At 39.4% G+C, this 23294-nt stretch overlaps 1 protein-coding gene across 42 annotated transcripts in view; it reads left to right on the top strand.

Annotated features, from left to right (window-relative positions):
* DLG1 (discs large MAGUK scaffold protein 1) overlaps positions 1-23294 on the top strand; it is a 250407-nt gene that overhangs the window by 120800 nt on the left and 106313 nt on the right. For 28 of the 42 annotated variants that reach the window (XM_070072340.1, XM_070072334.1, XM_002716525.5 and 25 more), the window contains 2 exons: positions 6771-6869; positions 16214-16267. In XM_070072340.1, the coding sequence (XP_069928441.1) occupies positions 6771-6869; positions 16214-16267 (153 nt within the window). The remainder of the gene's footprint in view (positions 1-6770; positions 6870-16213; positions 16268-23294) is intronic. The other 14 variants (XM_008266703.4, XM_051818936.2, XM_008266702.4 and 11 more) reach the window with 1 other exon arrangement.

The raw sequence follows: 23294 nt of genomic DNA, 5'->3' as shown, positions 1-23294 counted from the left end.
TATATTCATTCTGATGAGTGTTAACTGTTTCTAGTTCCTTTTCATGGGCAGAACCAGGGAACAAATATACATACACACACACACTTCTATATTTCTATATCTGTATATATCCAAGTACATTGAAAACTGTGTGTTCACAACAATACCTCCAATTCCATATCCAACACCATAGGTCTCATGCTGATTTTCTCCCTTTCCCTATTTTAAGAGGGGCTTCAAAATGTTTATGGAAATTTTACGTTATTTTTTAATCCCATCTTTCCATGAATCTTTTAAAACCTCCTTGTGCAATTCCTTTTTCCAACTCAAGGATCTTTGGATCTTTGCTCCCATTTGCCTTTATATATGTGTATACTTATTACATCAAAATCCCTCTTACATAAGTAAGTCCCCATCATCATTGCCATCCTAGACACATTCCTACTGTTAAATTTCCAACAAATCTTTTACTCCAAGGTCCCCAAGTCTTCATTCCGTACTGCTGCTGCCACATAGCCTGCCTTTCACTTAGGTTCCAACAGCATATACCAGGCTGCTGCCACGGCTCTGCCCATACAGATACCCTCCTCACCCTGCTCATGATGCTTCTTCCCCTCTACTCCCTATGTACTGGTGTTCTCTTCACCCTGCTTGAGGTTCAACAGTGTACAGCAAGACACCAGCTTAAGTTTCAACACCGTACACTTCGCTGTTCAAGAGATTGTCACCCATACCAAAGTTATGGCAATATTTTACCATACCATTTTTTAAAAACTTTATTTTGTTTACTTTTGTAAATTATGTAGGCATACCATCTGAAATTTATTTTATGTGTGATGTGAGGAAGAGAGCAATTTTCATGTAATTTTCCGTAAATCTATCCAGTAGAACCAGCAATAAATCTTTCAAAGCATGCTTTTCTCATACTTTATCATAAATCAAAGAGCCACAACCTTTTGGTTACCATTTATGTTACTGATTTTTTGTTTTTAAGATTTATTTATTTATTTGAAAGGCAGAGTTAGAGAGAGGAGAGGGATCCATTGGTTCACTTCCCCAAATGGCTGCAACAGCCAAGGCTAGGCCAGACTGAACCCCAGAGCCAGGAGCTTCTTCCAGGTCTCCCACAGTGTGTGTAGAGAAGCCAGTATTTGGACTATCTTCTGCTGCTTTCCCAGGCACATTAACAGTGACCTGGATCAGAAGTAGAAGAGCCAGCACCCATATGGGATACCAGCACCATAGGAGGTGGCTTTACCGGATATGCCACAGTGCTGGCCTCTAAGTTACTAATTTTAGACTCATATTGTGAGTTTGTTTTTTTCTGTAGGAACAATATATAAATGTGATTGGATCTCCAAGCCAGACCTACAAAGGCTTTATTCATAGCGTGTTTTTTATAGTGTGGTAAAATATACATAACAGAAAATTTCCTATTTCAACCAGTTTTAAGTATATGTTTCAGTGACATTTAAGTATATTCACAGTATTATGCAACTATCACCACTTTCCTCCAGAACTTTTTCATCCTAGGAAGGAAAGAGATAAAAGGGAAAAAATTAAAATCTGGTGACTTAAAATCTCCTTCTACAGGAAATAAGATATCCTGGTAACAGGAATCCCAGCAAGTCTTTTCCTAATGCTCTGCAGCTTAGATAACCTTCATTTGCAGCTGATTCTCAGTGGTAAAGTAAGAGTTGAATCAAATTCCTAGCTTTTTCAACTCCAATGTTTTTATAACATAATTGAGATTTGTAGTGTTTTAAAATGTTAATGTGAAACACATTTTCAGTTTATTTTCTAAAAAATGTGGTGGTAAGAGATCAATAGATTTCCCATCTCTCATTCTGCATTTATGTATTTAAATTATGTATTCATTGAGGCAAGCATTTGGCACAGTGGTTAAGACACCATCTGGGACTCCTGCATCCTGTATCTGAGTACCTGAGTTAGTATCCCAGCTCTACTTCCAATTCCAGATTCCTACTCAGACACACCCTGGGAGACAGCAAATGATGGCTAAGGTCTTGGGTCTTGCCAACCACAGGAAAACCTGGATAGATTTGCTGGTCTCTGGCTGTTGCAGGCTGATCTTTCTCCCTCTCCCCACCCCCTCAATCCTTCACCCTCTCCCTTTCCTTCCCCTCTTTGTCTCGGTTCTTCTCCTTCCCTCATCTTTTCCCACGACCACCTAGTCTTTCAAATAAGTCAAAATTAATAATTTTTAGAGAGTAGGACTTACTCCTGATTGGAGGAGAGCAGCGTACTCGGCGTGTGGGTAGCAGAGTTGGGATTGGTGGAAGAGGACTATAAAGGAGGAGAGAGACGGCAAGGCGGAGACGAAAGCCACTTTGGGATTCTCAAGTTAGCCCAGGAATAGGGGGCGAAAAGTTGAAACCAGAAGCGGAAACGTAAGCCAGGTTGGGATCCGTCTGATTAGCCCGGGGAGCAGAGGACGGGAAGCCAAACCGTGGGGCGGAGACGTGAGCTGGGTTGAATTCGCCAGGTTAGCCCGGGGAACTTAGATTGAATGCTAGTGGCGGAGACGTAAGCCACGCTGTGTGACTCGCGGAGGCTGCCGCGCGCAGACAGAGCGTGCGGGGCTCAAGTAGATAGGGAATGCTGGGCTAGTGCAAAGCCGCGCAGATGAGAGAGGCGCGGGCTGAAGCGGCTCAGAGCCGGAAAGCCGCCGAGAAGCAGCCTCGGGACGGGCGCCGGGAAGCCGCAGGGATAAGAGAAACAGAAGTTTAGAAGTAAAATGAGAGAAATAGGAATGCTGGAAGATAGAAGTAAAATGGGAGAAATAGGAATGCCCGGAGATAGAGAAATAGAGAAATAGAAAGGCCTCCCCACAACACAGCAATGAGAGAGCTTGGATTCGGTCTGCCTGATTAGTGAGGCGATGAGCACCTGCGGGCGGCTAGCAGCTTATGCGCCGCAGGTCACCGAAGACAGGCACGTTATTAACATCAATAGTCTCCCCACAATACCGCAATGAGAAGGCTTGGATTCGGTCTGCCTGATTAGTAAGGCGGTAAGCACCAGCAGGCGGCTCGACCAGAGTATGAGCCGCAGGTCACCGAACACAGGCACGCATCAGCGCCTAAAAACCTCCTCACAACATGGCGAAGAGAGGACCCGGATTCGGTTTGCCTGATTGATAGGACTTGTAAGAACCTGTGGCAACTCTAGCAAGTAGAGCAGAGTGTGTGCCGCGGGACACCGAAGACAGGCGCGTATCAACGCCAAAAAATAAAAAGAAAGGGGGATCTGTGGGGAGCAACCCAGACTAGACTAAGTTACTGGAATTAAGACTTATTCTATGCATCTGCTCTCCCACAATATGGTGCTGGGAGAGAAGAAAACAGCTTCTGCACAGCTGCCTCCAGTTCAGCCAATAAACTGTAGGACTTGCTCCTGATTGGAGGAGAGCAGTGTACTCGGCGTGTGGGCAGCCGAGTTGGGATTGGCAGAGGAGGACTATAAAGGAGGAGAGAGACGGCATGCACCAGGAACATCTAAGGGGAACATCTGAGGGAACGCCTGTGCAGCCCCCGAGAGAGCCGGCCGGCGGTGTGCCACTCCCCTGCGGAAGTGGGGAAAGTGGCCAGGGGGAACCGCCCTTCCACGGAGGTGGAAGGGACAGTAGCCAACCCGGGAAGAACCAGCAGCATACCCGGGGAGGGCCGAGCAGACAGAAAGAACAGCGCAGGGTCCTGTGTCGTTCCTCCACAAAGAGGGGGAGCGACAAGGAGGGTTAAATTTATAACACAAAACTTACATTTAGGTGAGATTATACAATACTTGGCCATTTGTATCTCATTTCACTTCATGCTCTTGAGGTTTATCTGTCTTCCAGCTGGTATCAGAACTGCAGTCTTTTTGAAGGCTAAATAATATTCATCATATGTGTATTTGGTTTATCCATTTACCTATTTGTTTCCACCTTTTGGCTGTTGTGAACAATGCTGTAATAAACATTGACATAGCTGAGTTTTTTTTAATCAATTTTTTAGGGTATATATGAGGAAGTCTTCAAAAAATTGATGGTAAATACACATTATGAACAAACTTTGCATGTATTTAAAAAGCTTTTTGTACCATAATAAGCTTACTTCACAAGTACCCTTGCAAACCTGGGAGTAGAACCATACTGGGTCATGTGGTAATTCTTTTGTTTAGGTTTTTGAGGAACCACCAGAGTATTTTCCACAGAAGCTGTACATTTTACATTCTTACCAGCATTGTACAAGAGTTTGGTTTCTTCACATCCTTGCCACCACTTTTTACTCTGTTGTTTTGTTAAATTTTCCTAAAAAGTATGAAATGATATCTCATATATTTGGGTTGTACTTTTCTAATGATTAATGATTTGAGTCTCTACCCCCTGCCCCCTTCTGTCTCTCCTTTTATTTTGTGGTGTAAGGGGGCACAGAGAGAGAGCACAGCTGATCACTGATTTACTCCCCAAATGCCTACAATCGCTAGCCCTGGGCCAGGCTGAAGTCAGGAACCAAAATTTCCTCCCAGATCTCTCATGTGGATAGCAGAGGCCCAACAAATTGAGCCAAAAACCTGCTGCTTCTCAGGGTGTACATTGTCAGGAAGCTTCATTGGTAGCAGAGCCGGGGCTCAAATGCAGGCACCCTGATATGGGATGCAGACATCCCAGCCAGCAGCTTAACCACCAGGCCACACACCTAGCCTTTGAGCATCTTGGACACCTTCTCACAGAGATGTCTGTTAAAGTTCTCTGCCCACATTGTAATTAGGTTTTTTTGTCTTTTTGTTGCTGATTATAGAAGTTCCTTGTATAGTCTGGATATTAAACCCTTATCAGATGTTTGATTTATGAATGTTTCCTCTCATTCTGTAGGTTTTCTTCTCAGCTTTCTTGATATACCCTTTGATGCACCAAAGGTTTTAATTCTTAGGCTAAAAGATTTGTGTTTTTTTTGTCTTTTGTCACTTATAGGTTTGGTATCATATCTAAGAATCCAGTTCCTAATCCAAGGTTATGGGAGTCTTACTGTGCATTTATTTCCTTCAAAGAGTTTTATGGTTTTAGATATTTAATTTAGGTTGTTGATCCATTTTTCAAGTTATTTTTTACATATAATGTAAGGTATAGGAACACAGCTTCATTCTTTTGCATGTAGATAGTTGTTTCATTGCCACTGTTGAAGACATTCTGTATCTTTTTTTTATGATTTATTTAATTTGAAGTCAGTTACAGAGAGGTAGAGGTGGGGGGAAGGGGAGTGGGCAGAGAGAGGGAAGTTTTCCATCCACTGGTTCACTCCCCAGTTGATGGCAACAGCAGGAGCTGCACTGATCTGAAGCCAGGAGCTTCTTCTGGGTCTCCCATGTGGGTGCAGGGGCCCAAGGACTTGAACCATCTTCCAGGCCATAGCAGAGAGTTGGGTCGGAAGTGGAGCAGCTGACTAGAACCAGCATCCATATGGGATGCCAGCACTGCAGATGGTGGCTTTACCCGCTACACCATAGCACTGGCCCCGACACTCCATACCTTTTTAACAAAGTTTGGTTGACTAATTTGGTAGGCAAAATGGTCATTATTATAATTTTATTTTGTATTTATCAGTGAGACTAAGCATAGTTTCAAGTTTAGCAATTTGTTCTTAATTTTGTAAGCCTCTGCTATTGCACTTTGTCCTCTTTTGATTTTAGTGTTTCTTATTTATATGTCATTTGTGCAGCAAATATTTATGAATCAATCCAGCTTTTAGAAATTGGGTCATGTTGTTGGGATCTTTGTCCTTAGTGTGCTGTACATTGAGATTTAATGCTATAACTAGTACTCAAACAGTATTTTTCATTTTATGTTTCTGTGTGGGAGCAAACTGTTGAAATCTTTACTTAATGTATGCTAAACTGATCTTCTGTATATAAAGAGAATCGAAAATGAATCTTGATGTGAATGGAAGGGGAGAGGGAGTGGGAAAGGGGAGGATTGCGGGTGGGAGGGACGTTATAGGGGGGAAGCCATTGTAACCCATAAGCTGTACTTTGGAAATTTATATTCATTAAATAAAAGTTAAAAAAAAAAGAAATCGGGTCATGTTACAAAGCACTTGTTCTGTGTTCTTAAAATAATTAAATCAAGCGAAATAGAATAACTGAACAAATGTCAAAACCTCTTAGTTTACATTGTTTTACCAGAGTTCTCTATATACTTTTGTTTGTCGTATATGCCAGAATATGTCTGACACATGATAGAAAGTTATTGAATTTTATTTGAATTAATGATGGTATAGGCTGGTTTGGGCAAGGTATTATTCTTGATAGAAGGAGTTATTAACACAGATTGTTTAAAACTACTATAAGTTCAATTTTGAAGTACTTTGAGCCTTTGTGGATTTATAACTCCTCATTGTCTGCTAAAGGGCTCTTAATATTACTTTTCTGTTTTTGAATGCAAAGAAGTCAGTCATATACATATTCTGAATGTTGGGAAAATATTATGTTCTATAAACAAGTGTTACCTACTAGGAGAGAAATAGTGTGATTGATTATATTTTCTTATTTTCACTTAAACATCCAAGGAATACTCAATCATTTTAACTACAGAATCATTAAAATTATTGGTGATGGTATTGTTATTTCTAAAGTAATTTCTAGAGTGTGTTTTCTCATTACTTAAGGTATTATTTTAATGTACTTGTTTCATAGTCATTTCTAAAAATTATAATTTATGACACAACTTTCTGTTATATGTTTTCCTTTTATTTTGGTGTCTTTCCTGATTTTTTGTCATTGATGATTTTTAGCCAACAGAAGCTGTTCCTCCCTCTTCTCCCACTGTCCCTGTGATCCCTGTCCTGCCAGTCCCTGCTGAGAATACTGTCATCCTACCCACCACACCACAGGTTTTTATTGGTTTCTTTTTTTCTTCATAAGTATTTCGTTTGTGTTTAATGTTTTGTTTATGTTCTTTTAAACTGTTTTGACTACCTTTTGTTTGATTTGGTGATTTATTTTGAGCTTCAGTTGGTATTTTGGGGGAATTAAATATTTGGGATTTAACATAAAATGGTCTCAGCATTTGCCATTTTATTTGGTTGTCTTTAAAATAGGACACATTCTGAACTTATTCATGCTCAGCCTCCTTCTATGTGCTGTCATGCTTTTGCACTCGTAAATCTGTTTAAAACAGAATTAAATTGTTTTTATTTTAGAACACTGTATTTTCTAAAGATAATAAAAGTCATTATACTTCTGATCTTGTACTGAATGTATCATATCCTATACTACTTTGGTTCTCATCATATATATATATATATATATATATATCTTCTTTGGAAATGTTTATCCTCTGTCCTTAGTTAGATAACATAATTCACACTTATTAATTTAAAATAATAACCCATATGTCTTCAAATATACGGGAACTCTCTGTGCTATGTTTGCAACTTTTTTTGTAAATCTAAACCTTCTCAAATTAAATCTGAAGCTGGGAGCCAGGACCTTCTTTCAGGTCACCCCTGTGGGTGCAGGGGTCCAAGGACTTGGGCCATCTTCTATTGCTTTCCCAGGCCATAGCAGAGAGCTGGATCTCGAACTGGGACCCATATGGTATGCCAGCACTGCAGACGGTGGCCTTACCCACTACGACACAGTGCTGGCCCCTCTACCCTATTAGTTTTAAACCTTGTTCATCTACCTTGACTACTTCAAAATTAAGTTCAGAGTTGGGCAGTTTACACAGACAGAAGGAATGAATGATCATATTATCTTTCATTATATGTAGAACATTTATACTTTAGAGTTCTCTTACATTGATCGTATCACCTGAACCTAATGAAAGCCCTCCGCACAAAAGAATTGTTATGCTTAGTATATGAAGTGGTAGACAAATCATTTGCTGCTTAAAGCTACAGAAAGAGCATAGAATTTATACTCAGACCTGACCCTACCTCTTCCTAGCCTTACCCATTTCTAGTTGTGTGATGGTGAGAAAATAACTGAACTTTTCAAAGCCATAGTTTTTCCACATAGGAACTGAGCACATAGTAGGTGAGTAGCAGATGCTAATTCTTCCTGTTAGAGATGAAACCACATAATTTCTCTGGCACTTCTATGTTCAGAAACACAAAGTAATAATCTCTTTATGTAGAAGACAAAATGTGGAATTCAAAGCCAAAGTTAACAGAATAGCAGCCTTGAGGCTAATAATTGATTTCACTTATTTACTAAATCAGACTTTATTATCTTGGGTTAAGATCTAGCTCTTTGGCTAACAATTTTTTAAATATGTTTTTCTCTTAAATTATGTAGAAAACCAAAAGTGGATTTGCACACTATCATTGCACTATGGGCTAAGCATCCCTAATCCAAAATTCCAAAACCCAAAACATGAGAACTTGCAGTAATACCACAAGTGCAAAATTCCACGCCATGGAACTTTTATTTAAAAAATTACTTAAAATATTATGTAAAATTATATTCATAGGAGCAGACATTTAGCCTAGCAACAAATACTTCAGCATCCAACATTAGAGTATCTGGGTTTGATTCCCAGCTCTAGCTCCTGACTCAGCTTCCTGACAATGCAGAACCTGGTAGACATGTGATGACTCAAGTAATTGAGTTCCTGTCATCCATATGAAAGACCTGGGTTGCATTCCTGTCTCCCACCTCCAGCCCTGGTCCAGCCCCTGCCATTGCAGGTGTTTCAGGAGTGAACCAGTGGATGGGTGCTCACTCTGTTTAGCCTAAAAATATAATTTAAAAACTACCCTCATGCTGTGTGTATGAGGTACGTGAAACAAATTAATTTTGTGTTTAGACATGGGTCCCATCCTCAGAATATCTCATTGTATATAAGCAAATACTCTCAAATTTTAAGAAATCTGAAATTTGAAATACTTGTGGCCCCAAGGATTTCAGATAAGAGATACTCAGCCTATACTATCTTTTATAATTATCTATGAATTTACCATTACTAAAACCTTTAATTCTTCATATGGGTTTGAGTTACTTTCTGTTGTCCTTTCATTTTAATTTGACTGCTAGTACCACTCCTTCCAAGGCGGATTTAACGGTAATGAAATCCCTTAACCTTTGTTCTTCTAAAAATGTCATAATTTCTTCCTCATATTTCTTTTTTGAGATATATTTATTTATTTGAAAGGCAGAGAGAGAGAGAGAGAAATCTTCCTCTGCTGGTTCAATCCCTAAATGCCATAACAGCTGAGGTTGGGCCAGGACAAGGCCAGGAGCCTGAAACTCCATACAGGTCTCACATTGGGTAGGAACCCAAGTATTTGGGCCATCATCTGCATCCTTCCCAGACTTGTTAGAAAGAAGCTGGATTGGAAATGAAGTAGACAGAATTCAAATCAGCATTTCAATATCAGATGCAATGGTATCAAGTAATATCTCAGTGTGCCATAGTACCCACTCCTGTTCCTCACTTTTGACTGTTTTACCAGATACAAGATTTCTTACCTGATATTTTGATACTTTGAATATATCTACCTTACTGCCTTCTAGCTTCAAGTGTTTCTAGTGAGAAATTTAATAATTTTTTAAAAGATGTATTTATTTGAAAGGCAGAGTTACAGAGAGGCAGAGGTAGAGAGAGAGAGGTCTTCCATATACTGGTTCACTCCCTAGATGGCTGCAACGGCTAGAACTGCGCCAATCCAAAGCCAGGAGTCAGCAGTTTCCTCCAGGTCTCCTACATGGGCACAGGGGCCCAAAGACTAGGGCCATGTCTACTGCTTTCCCAGGCCATAGCAGAAAGTTGGATCAGAAGTGGAGCAGCTGGGAGTTGAACCAGCACCCATATGGGATGCCATCACTGCAGGCAGTGGCCCTACCTGCTATACCACAAGAAATCTTGCCAGCCCCAAGAAATCTGTTAGTAGTCTTATTGAGAATCCCTGATAGGTTGTAAGTCACTTCTCTTGCTGCTCTCAAAAATCCCCCCTTGTTTTTGGCCTTATGCAGTTTCATCATGTGTCAGAGTGTCAGTCTCCTTGGCGTCATCCAACTTGAAGTTCCTTGAGCTTCTTGGATGTTTTTATTCATACCTTTCATCAAAATTTGAGAGATTTGGGCCATTATCTCTCCATATATCCTCTGCCCCTTTGTGTAACAGCAAACCATAATAACTGCATGTTGAATCTTGCCCCTGTGCAGACCACCTGCCAAACCAGGTGGCAGCACCATAAAGTATATTACGAGCCTTCCTAGTAGGGACAGAAATACTAGCAAGACTCCTTGAGGGGCTAACTCCTAAAGTATATGTAAAGCAATGTAACACAGGCTTCTAGTCAAGTTCCTCTTTGATTTTTCAATTATGAAATCATTCCCCTTCTGCAGCCCTGGCAGACAAATATTGCTACATCATAGGACCAGACCTATGTCCACCTTAATCTGGAATCCTGAATTTGTTTCCCTAATGAACTGTATTTTGCCTGTTCAAATCTGCCTTCCAGTCCCTCCAGTGATGTTTTTCATTTTAGCTGTTGTATTTTATAAAAAATTTTTTTAAACTGTGTATTTGAATCCAAAAATCAGATTCTCCCTGTTCTCCAGGGTTTTCTTTTCTATTATTATTTTGTTTTTCTGATTGTTGTAAGCTACTGAGGATAGCTTGATACTTAAACTCAGTGTCTTCTTACGGGGAGCCTATGTTTTCTCCCTGCACATGCACAGTGACTTTCTAAATTTCCCTGTATATTTATAGTTGCCTTTTTTTTTTAAAGATTTATTTATTTATTTGAAAGGCAGAGTTATGGAGAGGCAGAGAGAGGTCTTCCATCTGCTGTTCCACTCCCCAAGTGGCCACAACAGCCAGAGCTGAGGCGATCTGAAGCCAGGAGCCGGGAGCTTCTTCCAGGTCTCCTACGTGGGTGCAGGGGCCCAAGAACCTGGACCATCTTCTACTGCTTTCCCAGGCCAGAGCAGAGAGCTGGATCGGAAGTGCAGCAGCCGGGACTCAAACCGGTGCCCATATGGGATGCTGGCACTGCAACACTGGCCCCTGTAGTTGCTTTTTAACATCATGGCCTTCAATGTCTAACTTCCAAATGGTGAAAAAGAAAAATGAATAGAAGGAAACAGGCCCATTTGAAAGGCAGTTCAGCCAAAGCAAGAGGAGATGTAAAATGGCACCTGTCTGTACCTCTGTGATCAGAACCAGTATTAGATTATGGATCTGCAGTATTTGGAGGACAGAATCTTTTTTGCCTACCTTGACTCTTGGAAGCTATGGGTAAGACGTGTCATGAGCATTGCACAGCTGCCTGCCACAGAACTGAGGGAAGGGGGTGCATAGTTGCCATTGTGCTGAAGCTAAAAGTGATGAAAATTCATCATAATTTATTGTCCAAGCCTTCACTTGAAAGTTGCAAGCCTTCAGTAGACTCCAAAATTCTCTAGTATTACCTCAGACAGAATCTGCCCATGCAGTTGTCCAGGTGGAGAGACAAAATCCATTCCATTAGTTTCTATAATCATTAGAGCATTCTGCAATCACCTCTGTGATAGCATTTAACTTTTTTAAAAAAGATTTTATTTATTTGAGAGGTAGAGTTACAGACAGTGAGAGGGAGAGACAGAGAGAAAAGTCTTCCTTCCATTGGTTCACTCCCCAAATGGCTGCAGCAGCCAGAGCTGTGCTGATCCTAAGCCAGGAGCCAGGAGCTTCTTCCTGGTCTCCCATGTGGGTGCAGGGACCCAGGGACTTGGGCCATCTTCTAGTGCTTTCCGAGGTCACAGCATAGAGCTGGATCGGAAGAAGAGCATCTGGGACTAGAACTGGTGCCCATATAGGATGCCGGCACCTCAGGCAGAGGATTAACCTACTGCACCATAGCGCCGACCCCAGCATTTAACTTTTAATGCAGTGTGTCTCAGATTAGAATATGAGTTGTGTTTTCTGGGGTTTGTAAGTTCTACATTTGAAAAAAATACATGTTTATGATTTAATAATGGAGAGAAGGACATTAAACAAGGGACATGAAATGTTAATAAATGCTTATAAGGAAAAACACAAGCGCATTGAAAGCATTTTCTGAGCTGTTCATTTTAGCCTACTTTTAAATAACTGGATATTAATAGTATTTTAACATGTTTTGCAAATGTTATATCCTCTGGAATTTTATAAGGATGCTAAAGTCTGCTGTTGCAATAATCATTACAAGATCTTTTGCTAATGAAATAGAATAGTAAAAGTTAGATAAGAAAAGTTTCTTAAGTGCTATTATTGATGCTTGGGTCAAATTGCTCTTTTACTACCTCTTTCTCTCAATCGGCAAGAAAATTGTAGAACTTCATTATTGTCCAAATTGAAACGTACACAATGTTGTATATTACTGGTAAATAATAATAGAGCATTTATATGGTTTCCTGAGGTTTACGATAGATGTTTCCTTTCTAGTACTTCTTGGGGCCTCCTACTGTCCTCCAGGGTAAAGGCAGGTGTTACTGGGTCTTCACAAAGGGAGAAAATTAGTTCCAGTAGTAGTTCTGATTTACCTGTATTCAGGTGTCACTAAATGGTAGCTACCTTGTGAGGTAGAGAAACCTGGAACCCCATGTCTTGAGATACAATGTCACTTGAAAGAGTTGGAGAAGAGGGTTTTTTGTTTTTTGTTTTTCTTTATTTTTTTATTTGAAATAGCTTTTACACAGATTTGCCTCAAATCTTCTTGGTTTTCTGCTAAGCAAAGTTGGTAATTCCGTATTACCTGTTGCACTACCCACCATCTTCACTGAGGATCCTAGGGTCTTAAATTGGCCAGATAAGCTTTCACTCTTCACTTCAACTACCTGAAAGTACTATTTTTTGTAGCCATATGTTCTACATCTCTTCCTTCTAAAGCAGCCTGTTCTTTAGCTTTGCTGCTAGAACACTTGTAGGTTTGATGCTGGAATATTGTTTGTTTCTGAGTTACACACACCTGCTAACCCCATTCAAATTGTGCTACCCAGTTCAGTCCCATTCCCACCTCCACCAAATTGGAGCGCTATGGAGTACTAGTTTATTACATACTATTTCTGTGTTATGTAATATTAGAAAATAGTCGCGTCAGACACTGTGGCATAGTGGGCTGAGCCTCCACCAGCAGTGCCAGAATCCCATGTGGGTGCTGGTTCTGGTCCCGCTGCTTCTCTTCCAGTCCACCTCTGCTATGGCCTGAGAAAGCAGTGGAAGATGGCCCAGGTGCTTGGGCCCTTGCACCCACGTGGGAGACCTGGAGGAAGCTCTTGGATCCTGGCCTCAGATCGATCCAGCTCCAGCCATTGCAGCTATTTGTGGAGTGACCCAGCAGATGGAAGACCTTTCTCTCTGATGCCACCTCTTTGTCTGTAACTCTCTCTCTCAAATAATTAAATAAAATCGTGTATATATATATATATATATATATAAATATATAATATATATATCTCAAGTTTGTAGAAAAGGAAATGATTTATTCAAACACAGGCATTTTAATTTGCTACCTTGTAACACAATCAGTCTTAGATATGTGTATCATATTTTCAGTGGCTAAACTGGAGGCAATTATATCATGCCTCTTGAACTTCATTTCTGTGGATTTTTACTTTGGACCATTCTTTGTGATATGTATTCTTCAAATTTCTAGATTTTCTTACCACCCTGATACTAGTTTTGATTGAAATTGTGGATTCTTGATGTGAGTACTGTGTGTGTGTGTGTATGTGTGTGTGTGTGTTTTCAAGTCCTTTTATTTCCATGGTTTCTTTTCAGGTATGATCATTCACTCAATTTTGAGATATAGCTACAAAAATAATTACTGTATGTATATTCTTTGTATATTGTGTTCTTTTTTATTTTAAAGATTTATTTATTTGAATGGCAGAGTTACAGAGAGGGAGAGGCAGAGGCAGCGTGAGAGATCTTCTATTTGCTGGTTCACTCTCCGGATCAGTCTAGCTTCTTCCAGGTCTTCTTCCAGGAGCTTCTTCCAGGTCTCCTGCATGGGTACAGGGGCCCCAAGACGTGCGCTGTCTTCTACTGCTTTCCCACGTGCATTTGCAGGGAGCTGGAATGGAAGTGGAGCAGCCAGGACTTGAACCACTGCCCATATGGGGTGCTGGCACTGCACTTTACCCGCTACACCACAGCACCATCCCCTATTGTGTTTGTTCTTAGAATGAATTCTCAACATTAAAGCCAGTTTTATAATTTGAATGCTAATATCTTAATAGCAGCAACTGTAACCTGTATTTCACAACTGCTGTATTAACCTTTTGCAGACTATTTGTGATTTTTTTTTTTGCTTTACTTTTTATCATCCAATATTTCAAAAATAGCTAAATGTGGGCCGGCACCATGGCTCACTAGGCTAATCCTCCACCTGTAGCGCTGGTACCCCGGGTTCTAGTCCCGGTTGGGGCACCGGGTACTAGTCCCAGTTGCTCCTCTTCCAGTCCAGCTCTCTGCTGTGGCCCGGGAGGGCAGGGAGAATGGCCCAAGTGCTTGGGTCCCTGTACCTGCATGGGAGACCCAGAGGAAGTACCTGGCTCCTGGCTCCTGGCTCCTGGCTTCAGATCAGTGCAGTGCCGGCCATACCGGCCATTTGGGGAGTGAACCAACGGAAAGAAGATCTTTCTCTCTCTCTCTCTCTCTCTCTCTCTCTCTGTCTACCTGTCATAAAAAAAAATAGCTAAATGTAAAGGAAATAGAACAGTGAGCTCCATGTATACCTATTGCCCAGCTACAGCAGTCAATTCATGTGAGTTATTTAATCCATAGCCTTTTTAAAACCAACTTCGTTTTATTGTGAAGTAAATATAAGACCATATATCATTTTGTTTCTATATATTTCAGTATTAACCTCTAGTAATGTTAAATTACTAGAATCAGAAGATAACTATGCAATGATGAGTTGTTGCTGACAAGCAACTAACATAATAATCTTGGTGTAAATATATTTTTATAAAAACTTTTTCTATTTCATATTTGGAAATAAATGATCAGAGAGAAGCAAATGGCTTTCTTTACATAGTATTTGAAGAATATAACTTCTTTTATAACTTTAAGTACCCTTTTTTCTTAACCTCCTCTTCTATAATTGTTTAAGCAGAATAAATTATCATTAATTTTTAAAGATTTAGTTGTTTTTTTAAAAGCTAGAGTTACAGCTAGAAGGGGAGACACAGAGATCTTTCATCTGCTGTTTTACTCCTCAAATGACCACAGTGGCCAGGGCTTGACCAGGCCAAAGCCAGGAGCCCAAACTCCCATTTGCATATTCCAATAGAAGACTGTGGCCTAAATACTGGAACCATCTTCTGCTGCTTTCCCAGGCACATCAGCAGGGAGCTGGATCTCAAGGGGGAACAGTCATGGGTCCAACTTGCACTCTGATAGTGGGATGCTAGAGTCACAGGTGGTGGCTTAACCAACTGTGCTGCAACACCAACCCATTTATGTGGAATTACTGGTTAATTGGAATATAACTATAAATGTTTCTAAGCTAAAACATTAAATAATAGTTAATCTTTTTTAATTCTGCAAAATGTTGTTTGGGTACCTTATAGTATAAAAGAAATAATTTTGCAGTGAATCACATCAGTTTTATGATGGTTTTTATTTGTTATTACATTTTATTCTTTACTTTCACCTGCATAATAATCACTTCTAAACCAAGAAATCAAACTTTTTTCACAACAAACTTACTTAGATGTACATAATCTGTTGTTATTCTACAAGTAGCCTAGAGCAATAAATTGCAATGGAAAATAACCAGGAGCTTTTACATTAAGACAGTGCTTCTAATTTTGCAGAAGTTTGCAGTTAATTTTTTTGTGTGACAGACTTTTTCATATTCAAATACAAGTCAGTGCAAGGGAGAATTTTTCTGAGTAATAAAATTATTGGAATTATGGGATTCTTGAGACTGTGCAACCCAGGAAGAGTTTGTCATACTACAGATTATTCATAGATTTTATGAAATGGCTATCATGAACTTCTTTGCAGATTTGAAGAAAATTATAGCTTTTTTAGGAGAAATAGCAATTTATTTCACCAAAGCAAATGTAATTTGAGTGCTTAGACCTGTTTTTTTCTATTTGATGCTAGAAAATGGATATAATGTTTAAATATATAAAGCTCTCATATAAAATTAAAAGTTAAAAAGCAATAATTCCTTTTTAAGTGTCTAGCTTTTGTGAACTTTAATATGTTTTGATTTCCTTGTATGCTGATGCATTTATAATTCTTTCTTTAAAGGCAAATCCTCCTCCAGTACTGGTCAACACAGACAGCTTGGAAACACCAACTTATGTAAGTTCCATTTCCTCCCTACATGTAATAATTCTGCTTTTTATATTCAGGTTTGATACAAAGATCACAGCATTAGTTTATGTAATATGCTTTTACTTAAGACTGTGTTACATACTATGTCTGTAATTGCTATAGTAAATGAAGAAAATCTGCCCTGTTTTGGTTGGTTGGTTGGTTTCTTTAAGATTCGTGTATTTGAAAGGCAGAGTGACAGATCTTCTATCTGCTGATTCATTCCACAAATGGATGCCATAGCTGTGGCTGAGCTAGGCCAAAACCAGGAGGCTGAAACTCCTCCAGGTCTCCCAAGTGGGTGGTGGGACCCAAGTGGTTGGGCCAGCTTCTGCAGCTTTCCTAGGTACATTTGCAGGGAGCTGGATTGGAGCAGCCAGGACTCAGCATCACAGGATTTGCAGGGAGCTGGATTGGAGCAGCCAGGACTCAGCATCACAGGTGGCTGCTTAACCCACTGTGCTACAACACTGGCCCTGATTTCTTTGTTCATGTTTGCACAAAGCAAAAATCTTAAAATACAAGTTAAGGTTTAATTTTAAAGTTATGATGATTACTAATTTTCGGTAGAGGCTGTCTCTGCCCAGTGGTCACTTCACAAAATACCTTATTTTCAAGCAGTCATTTTAGAAGTCTAAGTGAGCGACTCAACTTTTAATTATCAGGTTTGTGTGTGTGCTTATATATTATAATAGTGTTATAACTTCTTGATTTTAAATTGATTAGCACTTTTCTCTAAGCTTATTTTGTTAAAAGATCTTGCTTCCCTTAAAGGTCAGTAGCCAGAACAGCATGATCTGTTCTAACATATTTCACCTCAAGGAAATGTTTTCAGAGATTAGAAGGGTAGTACTTGTGTGGTGGTGATGTTTAATCAAATGGTGCACTTTTATAGAGTGTAAAATTCTTTTCTCTCATTTTTGAACTGTAAATCATTTTTAGTTTGTATTTTAAAGCATTTTATTTGACTTTATATTCTATTTATATGAATATGAGTTTATCAAATCTTTGGAGATTTTTAAAAGTTTCAAATAGTGTGACATAATACCAAACTCAAAAGGCTGTTCTGAGCTTTCCTTCCCCACCCTTCATTTTTCATTCAGTATTACTTTTCTTTTCTTTTTCAAAAGATTTATTTTATTTAAAAGAGTTACAGAGAGTGAGAGACAGAGAAAGGTCTCCCGTTTACTGGTTTGCTTCCCAAGTGGCCCAACAGCCAGGGCTGAGGCAAGCAGAAGCCAAGAACTTCATCTGGGTCTCCCATGTTGGGGGATAAGGGCCCAAGCACTTGGGCCATCTTCTGCTTTTCCCTGACTGTTTGCAAGGAGCTAGATCAGAAGTGGAGTTAGCTAAGTCATGAACTGCCACCCATATGAGGTGTCTGCGTCACAGGTGGCAGCTTTACTTGTTACACCACAACGCCAGCCCACAGTATTATTTTTCACACTGATGTAGAATACTTAGTCAATCAGAGTTCTTAGTATTTCCTTCTTTGTGTAGAGGTATGTTTTGCTTAGGGGCAGAGTTAGTGATTAAATGTTTTTGCTTTAAAACACTTTCCAGGCTGGCACTGTGGCATAGTGATTAAGCCACTGCCTGCAGTGCCAGCATCCCATTTGGGTGCCGATTTGAGTCCTGGCTGTTCCACTTCCGATCCTGCTCTTTGCTGTGGCCTGGGAAAACAGTAGAAGATGGCACAAGTCCTTGGGCTTCTGGCTTCTACTTCATATCAGCACAGCCCTGTCCATTGCAGCCATTTGGAGAGTGAACCAGAGGATGGAAGACTTCTCTCTCTCCCTTTCTGCCTCTGCTTCTCTGTAACTCTTTCTTTTCAAATAAAAATATAAATCTTCAAAAAACTTCCAGCTAATAATTGGATAATCTTCAATCATACATGTAAGCCAAACAATGTATTGTTTGGGTAAAACAACTTTAGGCTTTTAGGAGACTGAAGAATTTAATTCTGAAATTTAAAATATATGGTTTTTAAACTTGTTATTCCTTTGTTAATTCCCGACTACTTAATACCAATTATGTATTGATGGGTAAAAATAGAATTTTCATCGCCACCTTAGAGCACATTTTTTCCAGCTGCAGTCATACTTTCCCAAGTTAAGTAATCAATTGAAAGGGTAGCACATACACACTGTACAAAATTGAAACGATGCAAAAGTAAATCTTTCTCCCACCCCTGCTCTCACTCCTACAGTTCCTGTTATTGAAAGGAAAATGTGTTGGCATGTTTTTATATATATCCTTCTATAAACATTATGCAGATGCAAGCATATCTAAGTATTTCCAGACTTTTACCATATAAAATCAATGCCGTAGTGATAATTTTGTAGATATTTTTGTGTACATACAAATGCATAATCAGAATTTGTATAAATAGAATTGCTTAGAAAATGTTTAGATTTGATCATGAATGATCATGATCATTTATAAAGTTGTGCCCACTTACACTTCAACAAAATGTATCATTTTACCCCATACTGCCACTAGCACAGTGTCATAATAAACATCTTAATGTGTTTAAAAATGTATTAACTTATTGTTTTAATGTGGATTTATATTGTTATTTACCCTTATCCCTTAAAAAGTACTTCATGAGCCACAAAATCCACCCTTTTAAAATGTACAATTAAATATTTTTAGTCTACTCACAGTGTTGAGCCATCATCATCACTTTCCAATTCCAGAACATTTTCATCACCCTGTAGAGAAAACCAGTACACCTACTAGCACTTCCTCCCATTCTTTCCTATCCCCAGCCCTGGCAACCACTTTCAGTCACTATCAGTTTGTCTGTTCTAGATCTTGCACATAAATAGAATCAAAAGGGAAAGTAGACGAATAGGACTGTTTCAAGCTTCTGCTCAGCCAAGGAAACAATCAACAAAGTGAGGAGACAGCCTACAGAATCAGAATATTTGAGATCAATAAATCTGAAAAAGGGGTTAGTATTCCAGAATATATATCTAAAGAACTCAAACAATTGAATAGCAAGAAAACAAAACAAAAAAAAACAATAATGGGGAGAGGACCTGAAAAGACATTTCTCAAGAAAAGACATATAAATGGCCAGGAGATGCTCAGCATCTCCCTAACCAGTGAAATGCCATTCAGAAATACATTGAGATATCACTTCATACCATTAAGATGGTGGTTATTAAAAAGAAGAGATAGCAAGTGTTGACAAGGGAATAGAAAAAGGACACCTTTGTATATATACTGTTATGGGAATATAATTTCAAAATACATTCATAAAAAACAGTATGGGAGTTCCTCAGAAAACCAAAACAAGAACTACCGAGTGATATCCAGAAGTCTCACTTCTGGGTATACATCCAAAGGAAATTGACTTAGTAAATTGAAGAGATATCTCTACTATTGTTCACAATAACCATGATATGGAAACAACCCAAGTATTTTTGGCTGATGAACAAATAAAGAAAATGTAGCATATGTATACAATGAAATGCTATTCAGCTGTACAAAATGAAGTATATTCAGTCATTTGCAACAACGTAGTCAATATGGAGCACATTAAACTAAATGAAATAGGCCAGGCTGAGAAAGACAAATACTTCATGATTGCACTTAAATGTGGAACATGAAAAAAATGAAGTAGAATGAGTGGGGCCAGATATAGAGGGGTGGAATTGAGAAGATGCTGGTCAGGAATACATAATTTCAGTTAGGAGGAAAAAGTAGCCTGATCTGGGGTACAACATGTTAAGTAGTACAGTTATTAACAGAACACTGATACCTCAAAATTGTTGAGAGAGTAGATTTTAAATGGTCTCACCACATACCTTCCCACTTCAAAAGTCATTTTGGTAATGTACTCCTGGCCTGTAGAAGCCCAATGTGAATGCACATATTGTTACTGAAAAGTCTCTGTATTTGAAGTTGCCCATTTCAAGTTCTTGAGGATTAAGGAATAAAGTTATTGAGACCCATATGGCTTTTTCACCCTTCACCTTTCCTAGTTAATCTGTGCTACTTAGAAACATCTTGACTTGGCATTAAATTAAGCACCAAGAACATTTGTTAAGTACCTTGTAAAGGGACTTACTAGTGAAAATCTCAAATTCCTTAATGGATAATCATGAGATTATAATACCAACTTCTACATATTAAAAACAGAAAGGCCTTATTAGCACACTCCTTTGAAAATGTGTTCCAAAACAGAATTTCAGACTATTTAGAAAAAAACAAATGAACGGAAATAGAAGCCAGTGTAGCAGTTGTGGGGTTTGGCTAAAGCCATATGCCAAGGAAAGTTTATAAACCTCAATTAAAAGTTTTTAGAAATAGGAAAGCGTGAGCATAAAATAATTGGCATTCAACTCAAAGACCTTTTTAATAAAGTCTAAAGAATAAGAAATTGTTAAAAGTAGAATGTAATAGCATAGAATGTAATAGACTCATTCATACATTAAAATCACATGTTTAAGACTGTTAGCCTTTTAGCAAATCCAAGCAAAAACCATTAGAATGAGAAAGGGGAGATCAGCTACAAATAATGAATTTTATTTTTACTCATAAAAAGGGCTTATATTCAAGTTGACAAGATAAGCAAATGTGTAACCCTCTTGTACTCTAGATGAACAGAAAAGTTACATTAAATATATTTTTAAAATGCTTTCATAACACAGTCTCTAAAACAAAATGAAAGTGTGTTCAGGGGAGCAATAGGAAGAAGCAACAGAATACTTGGTTTTAAATCCATGGGGTACACGAGAATTAAGAACCCAAAAGGGGATTGGTTTCAAAAAGCCCCAAGGGAAAAACTGTTAAACCTGATTTTCTTAACTTTTTTTAAAGATTTTACATATTTTTTTACTTATGAGGTAAAGTTATAAACAGAGAGGGACAGACAGAAAGGTCTTCCATCTGCTGGTTCACTCCCCAAATGCTCACAACAGCTGGAGCTGATCCGATCCGGAGCCAGGAGCTTCCTCCAGGTCTCCCACTAGGGTGCAGGGGCCCAAGTGCTTGGGCCATCTTCCACTGCTTTCCCAGGCCATAGCAGAGAGCTGGATCAGAAGAGGAGCAGCCAGGACTTGAACTGATACCCATGTGGGATTCAGTGCTGTAGGTAGAGGCTTAGCCCACTACACCACAGTGCCACCCCCTCCCCTCCCCTCCCCCGCCACCTAAACCTGATTTAAGGGAAGAAAGCAAAGTAACTTACTTAGTTTTCATTGTTTATTTTGTGATTATGTATCATTGCATAATAAGCCACCCTGAAATCTAGTAGCTTAAAAGAAAAATTCATAATTTTTCATGATTTTCTGTATTGTTCTGCTTTATATAGTGTTGATTAGGGCTTTGAAAAAGACTAGAAGGTCCAAAATAGCCTCATTCACACATGCAGCTAAGGCTTCTTCCTTTGAATCTCCCTGTAACCTGAGTTTCTGCTCATTGTAGCTGCTAAGAAAATCCATTCTAAGACAAAGGCAAACACTATGAGGTGTCATATGACCTTGTGGTGGAATGAGAAGGCCATGCCAAGATGGCCGCTGGCAAGCAAGCATCAGTTACTCAGGAGTGGCTTAGGAAACCCCCTGGGAAACCTGGCAACAGAGCCTGCCTGACAACAGGCTGTGATTGGATGGTTTCGGATATTGCCTGGCAACAGGCTGTGATTGGTTAGGGCATAAACTGCCCCCTTAAAATAGCCTTGGCTATTTAAGCTGCTGTACCAATTGAAATAAATGAGTCTGCAGGCTGCTCGCCTCTGGCCCGCTTTCACCCGACGGGGTGGGGAGTGTGACTCCACCCTCTTGTCCACCCTCTTGTCCCCACCATGCTCCTCCTCTCAAAACGAATCCACAGCAACATGACCTAGCCTTAGAAACCACACAGCATCATTGATTCCACATTGCTTTTATCAAAGGTAGTCACAGGACTTGCCTAGATCCAAGGGGGGAGGGGAAAGAAGACTCCACCTCATTATGGTGGTGGGATTTTGTTATATTCTAAGAGCATATGGGATAGAAAATATGAAGTATTTTAGAAATGTAATTTCTCACAATCCCCAATTGACTTTTGTCCAGCCTTATATCTATAGAAGTGTTAAAGCGAGGATTTGAACTTAGTTTAATCTGATTTCAAGAATATTTATTTTCCTTTCACCAGTAGCCCTCACTGTTGGAATTAATTCTTTCAGAAGAGAATAAGGAATAAATTGGAGGGGAAAAAAAGAGAAAGTGCTCGGTTTCTAAGATGTGAGCAAGATCTTGAATAGTGAATCTGATTTGGACATGAAATGTGTGTAAGAAATTTGTGACAGGAAGGACTAAAATTCTAGCTGTAGAACTGGAAAATTGCAGGATGTGTTATACAAAGGGCAAGTCATTAAAAGGGGTTGGTGTGGGGGCTGCTGTTGTGGCTTAGCGGGATAAAGCTGCCACTTGCTAATTCTTCTCCCAGCTGCTCCACTTTCAATCCAGCTCCCTGCTAATTGCCTGGAAAAAGCAACGGAAGATGACCCAAGTGCTTGAGCTCCTGCTATGCACATGGGAGACTCAGATGAAGCTCCTGGCGTTGGGCTGGCCCTGCACTAGCTGTTGCGGCCATCTGGGATGTAAACCAGCAGATGGAAGATTCTCTCTCTTTCTCCCTCTCTCTCTCAACTCTGACTTTCAAAACAAAATTTTTTTTTAATTTGAGTGCTATGTAAGGAGCATAAAGAGGTGGGAAATGTGTGTTAGGAAGGATAGTGACTGGTAGATTCAGGTTAGTTCATACAGAGCCTTGATTACCAAGATATGAAGTTTGAGTATTTCTAAAAAATGAGAGTTTCTGGTGAGTTTTGGAGGTGTATTATTAGTCTGGGTTTTAAAACGATGTATCTGTTTTAAAACAGAGAGTGATTTGGGCTCTGGGGAATACTAATGTAGGCAATTAGGTAGATTGCATTCATTGGCAGTATTCCAGAGAAGTTAACAAAACTTGGATCAAGGTAATAGAAATGAGAATGAAGCAGTGATGGTTTTCAGTAGTT

The sequence above is a fragment of the Oryctolagus cuniculus genome, chromosome 4, assembly GCF_964237555.1.
Source record: "Oryctolagus cuniculus chromosome 4, mOryCun1.1, whole genome shotgun sequence".
NCBI classification, from domain to species: domain Eukaryota; kingdom Metazoa; phylum Chordata; class Mammalia; order Lagomorpha; family Leporidae; genus Oryctolagus; species Oryctolagus cuniculus.
This window is presented reverse-complemented; position numbering and strand designations above follow the sequence as displayed.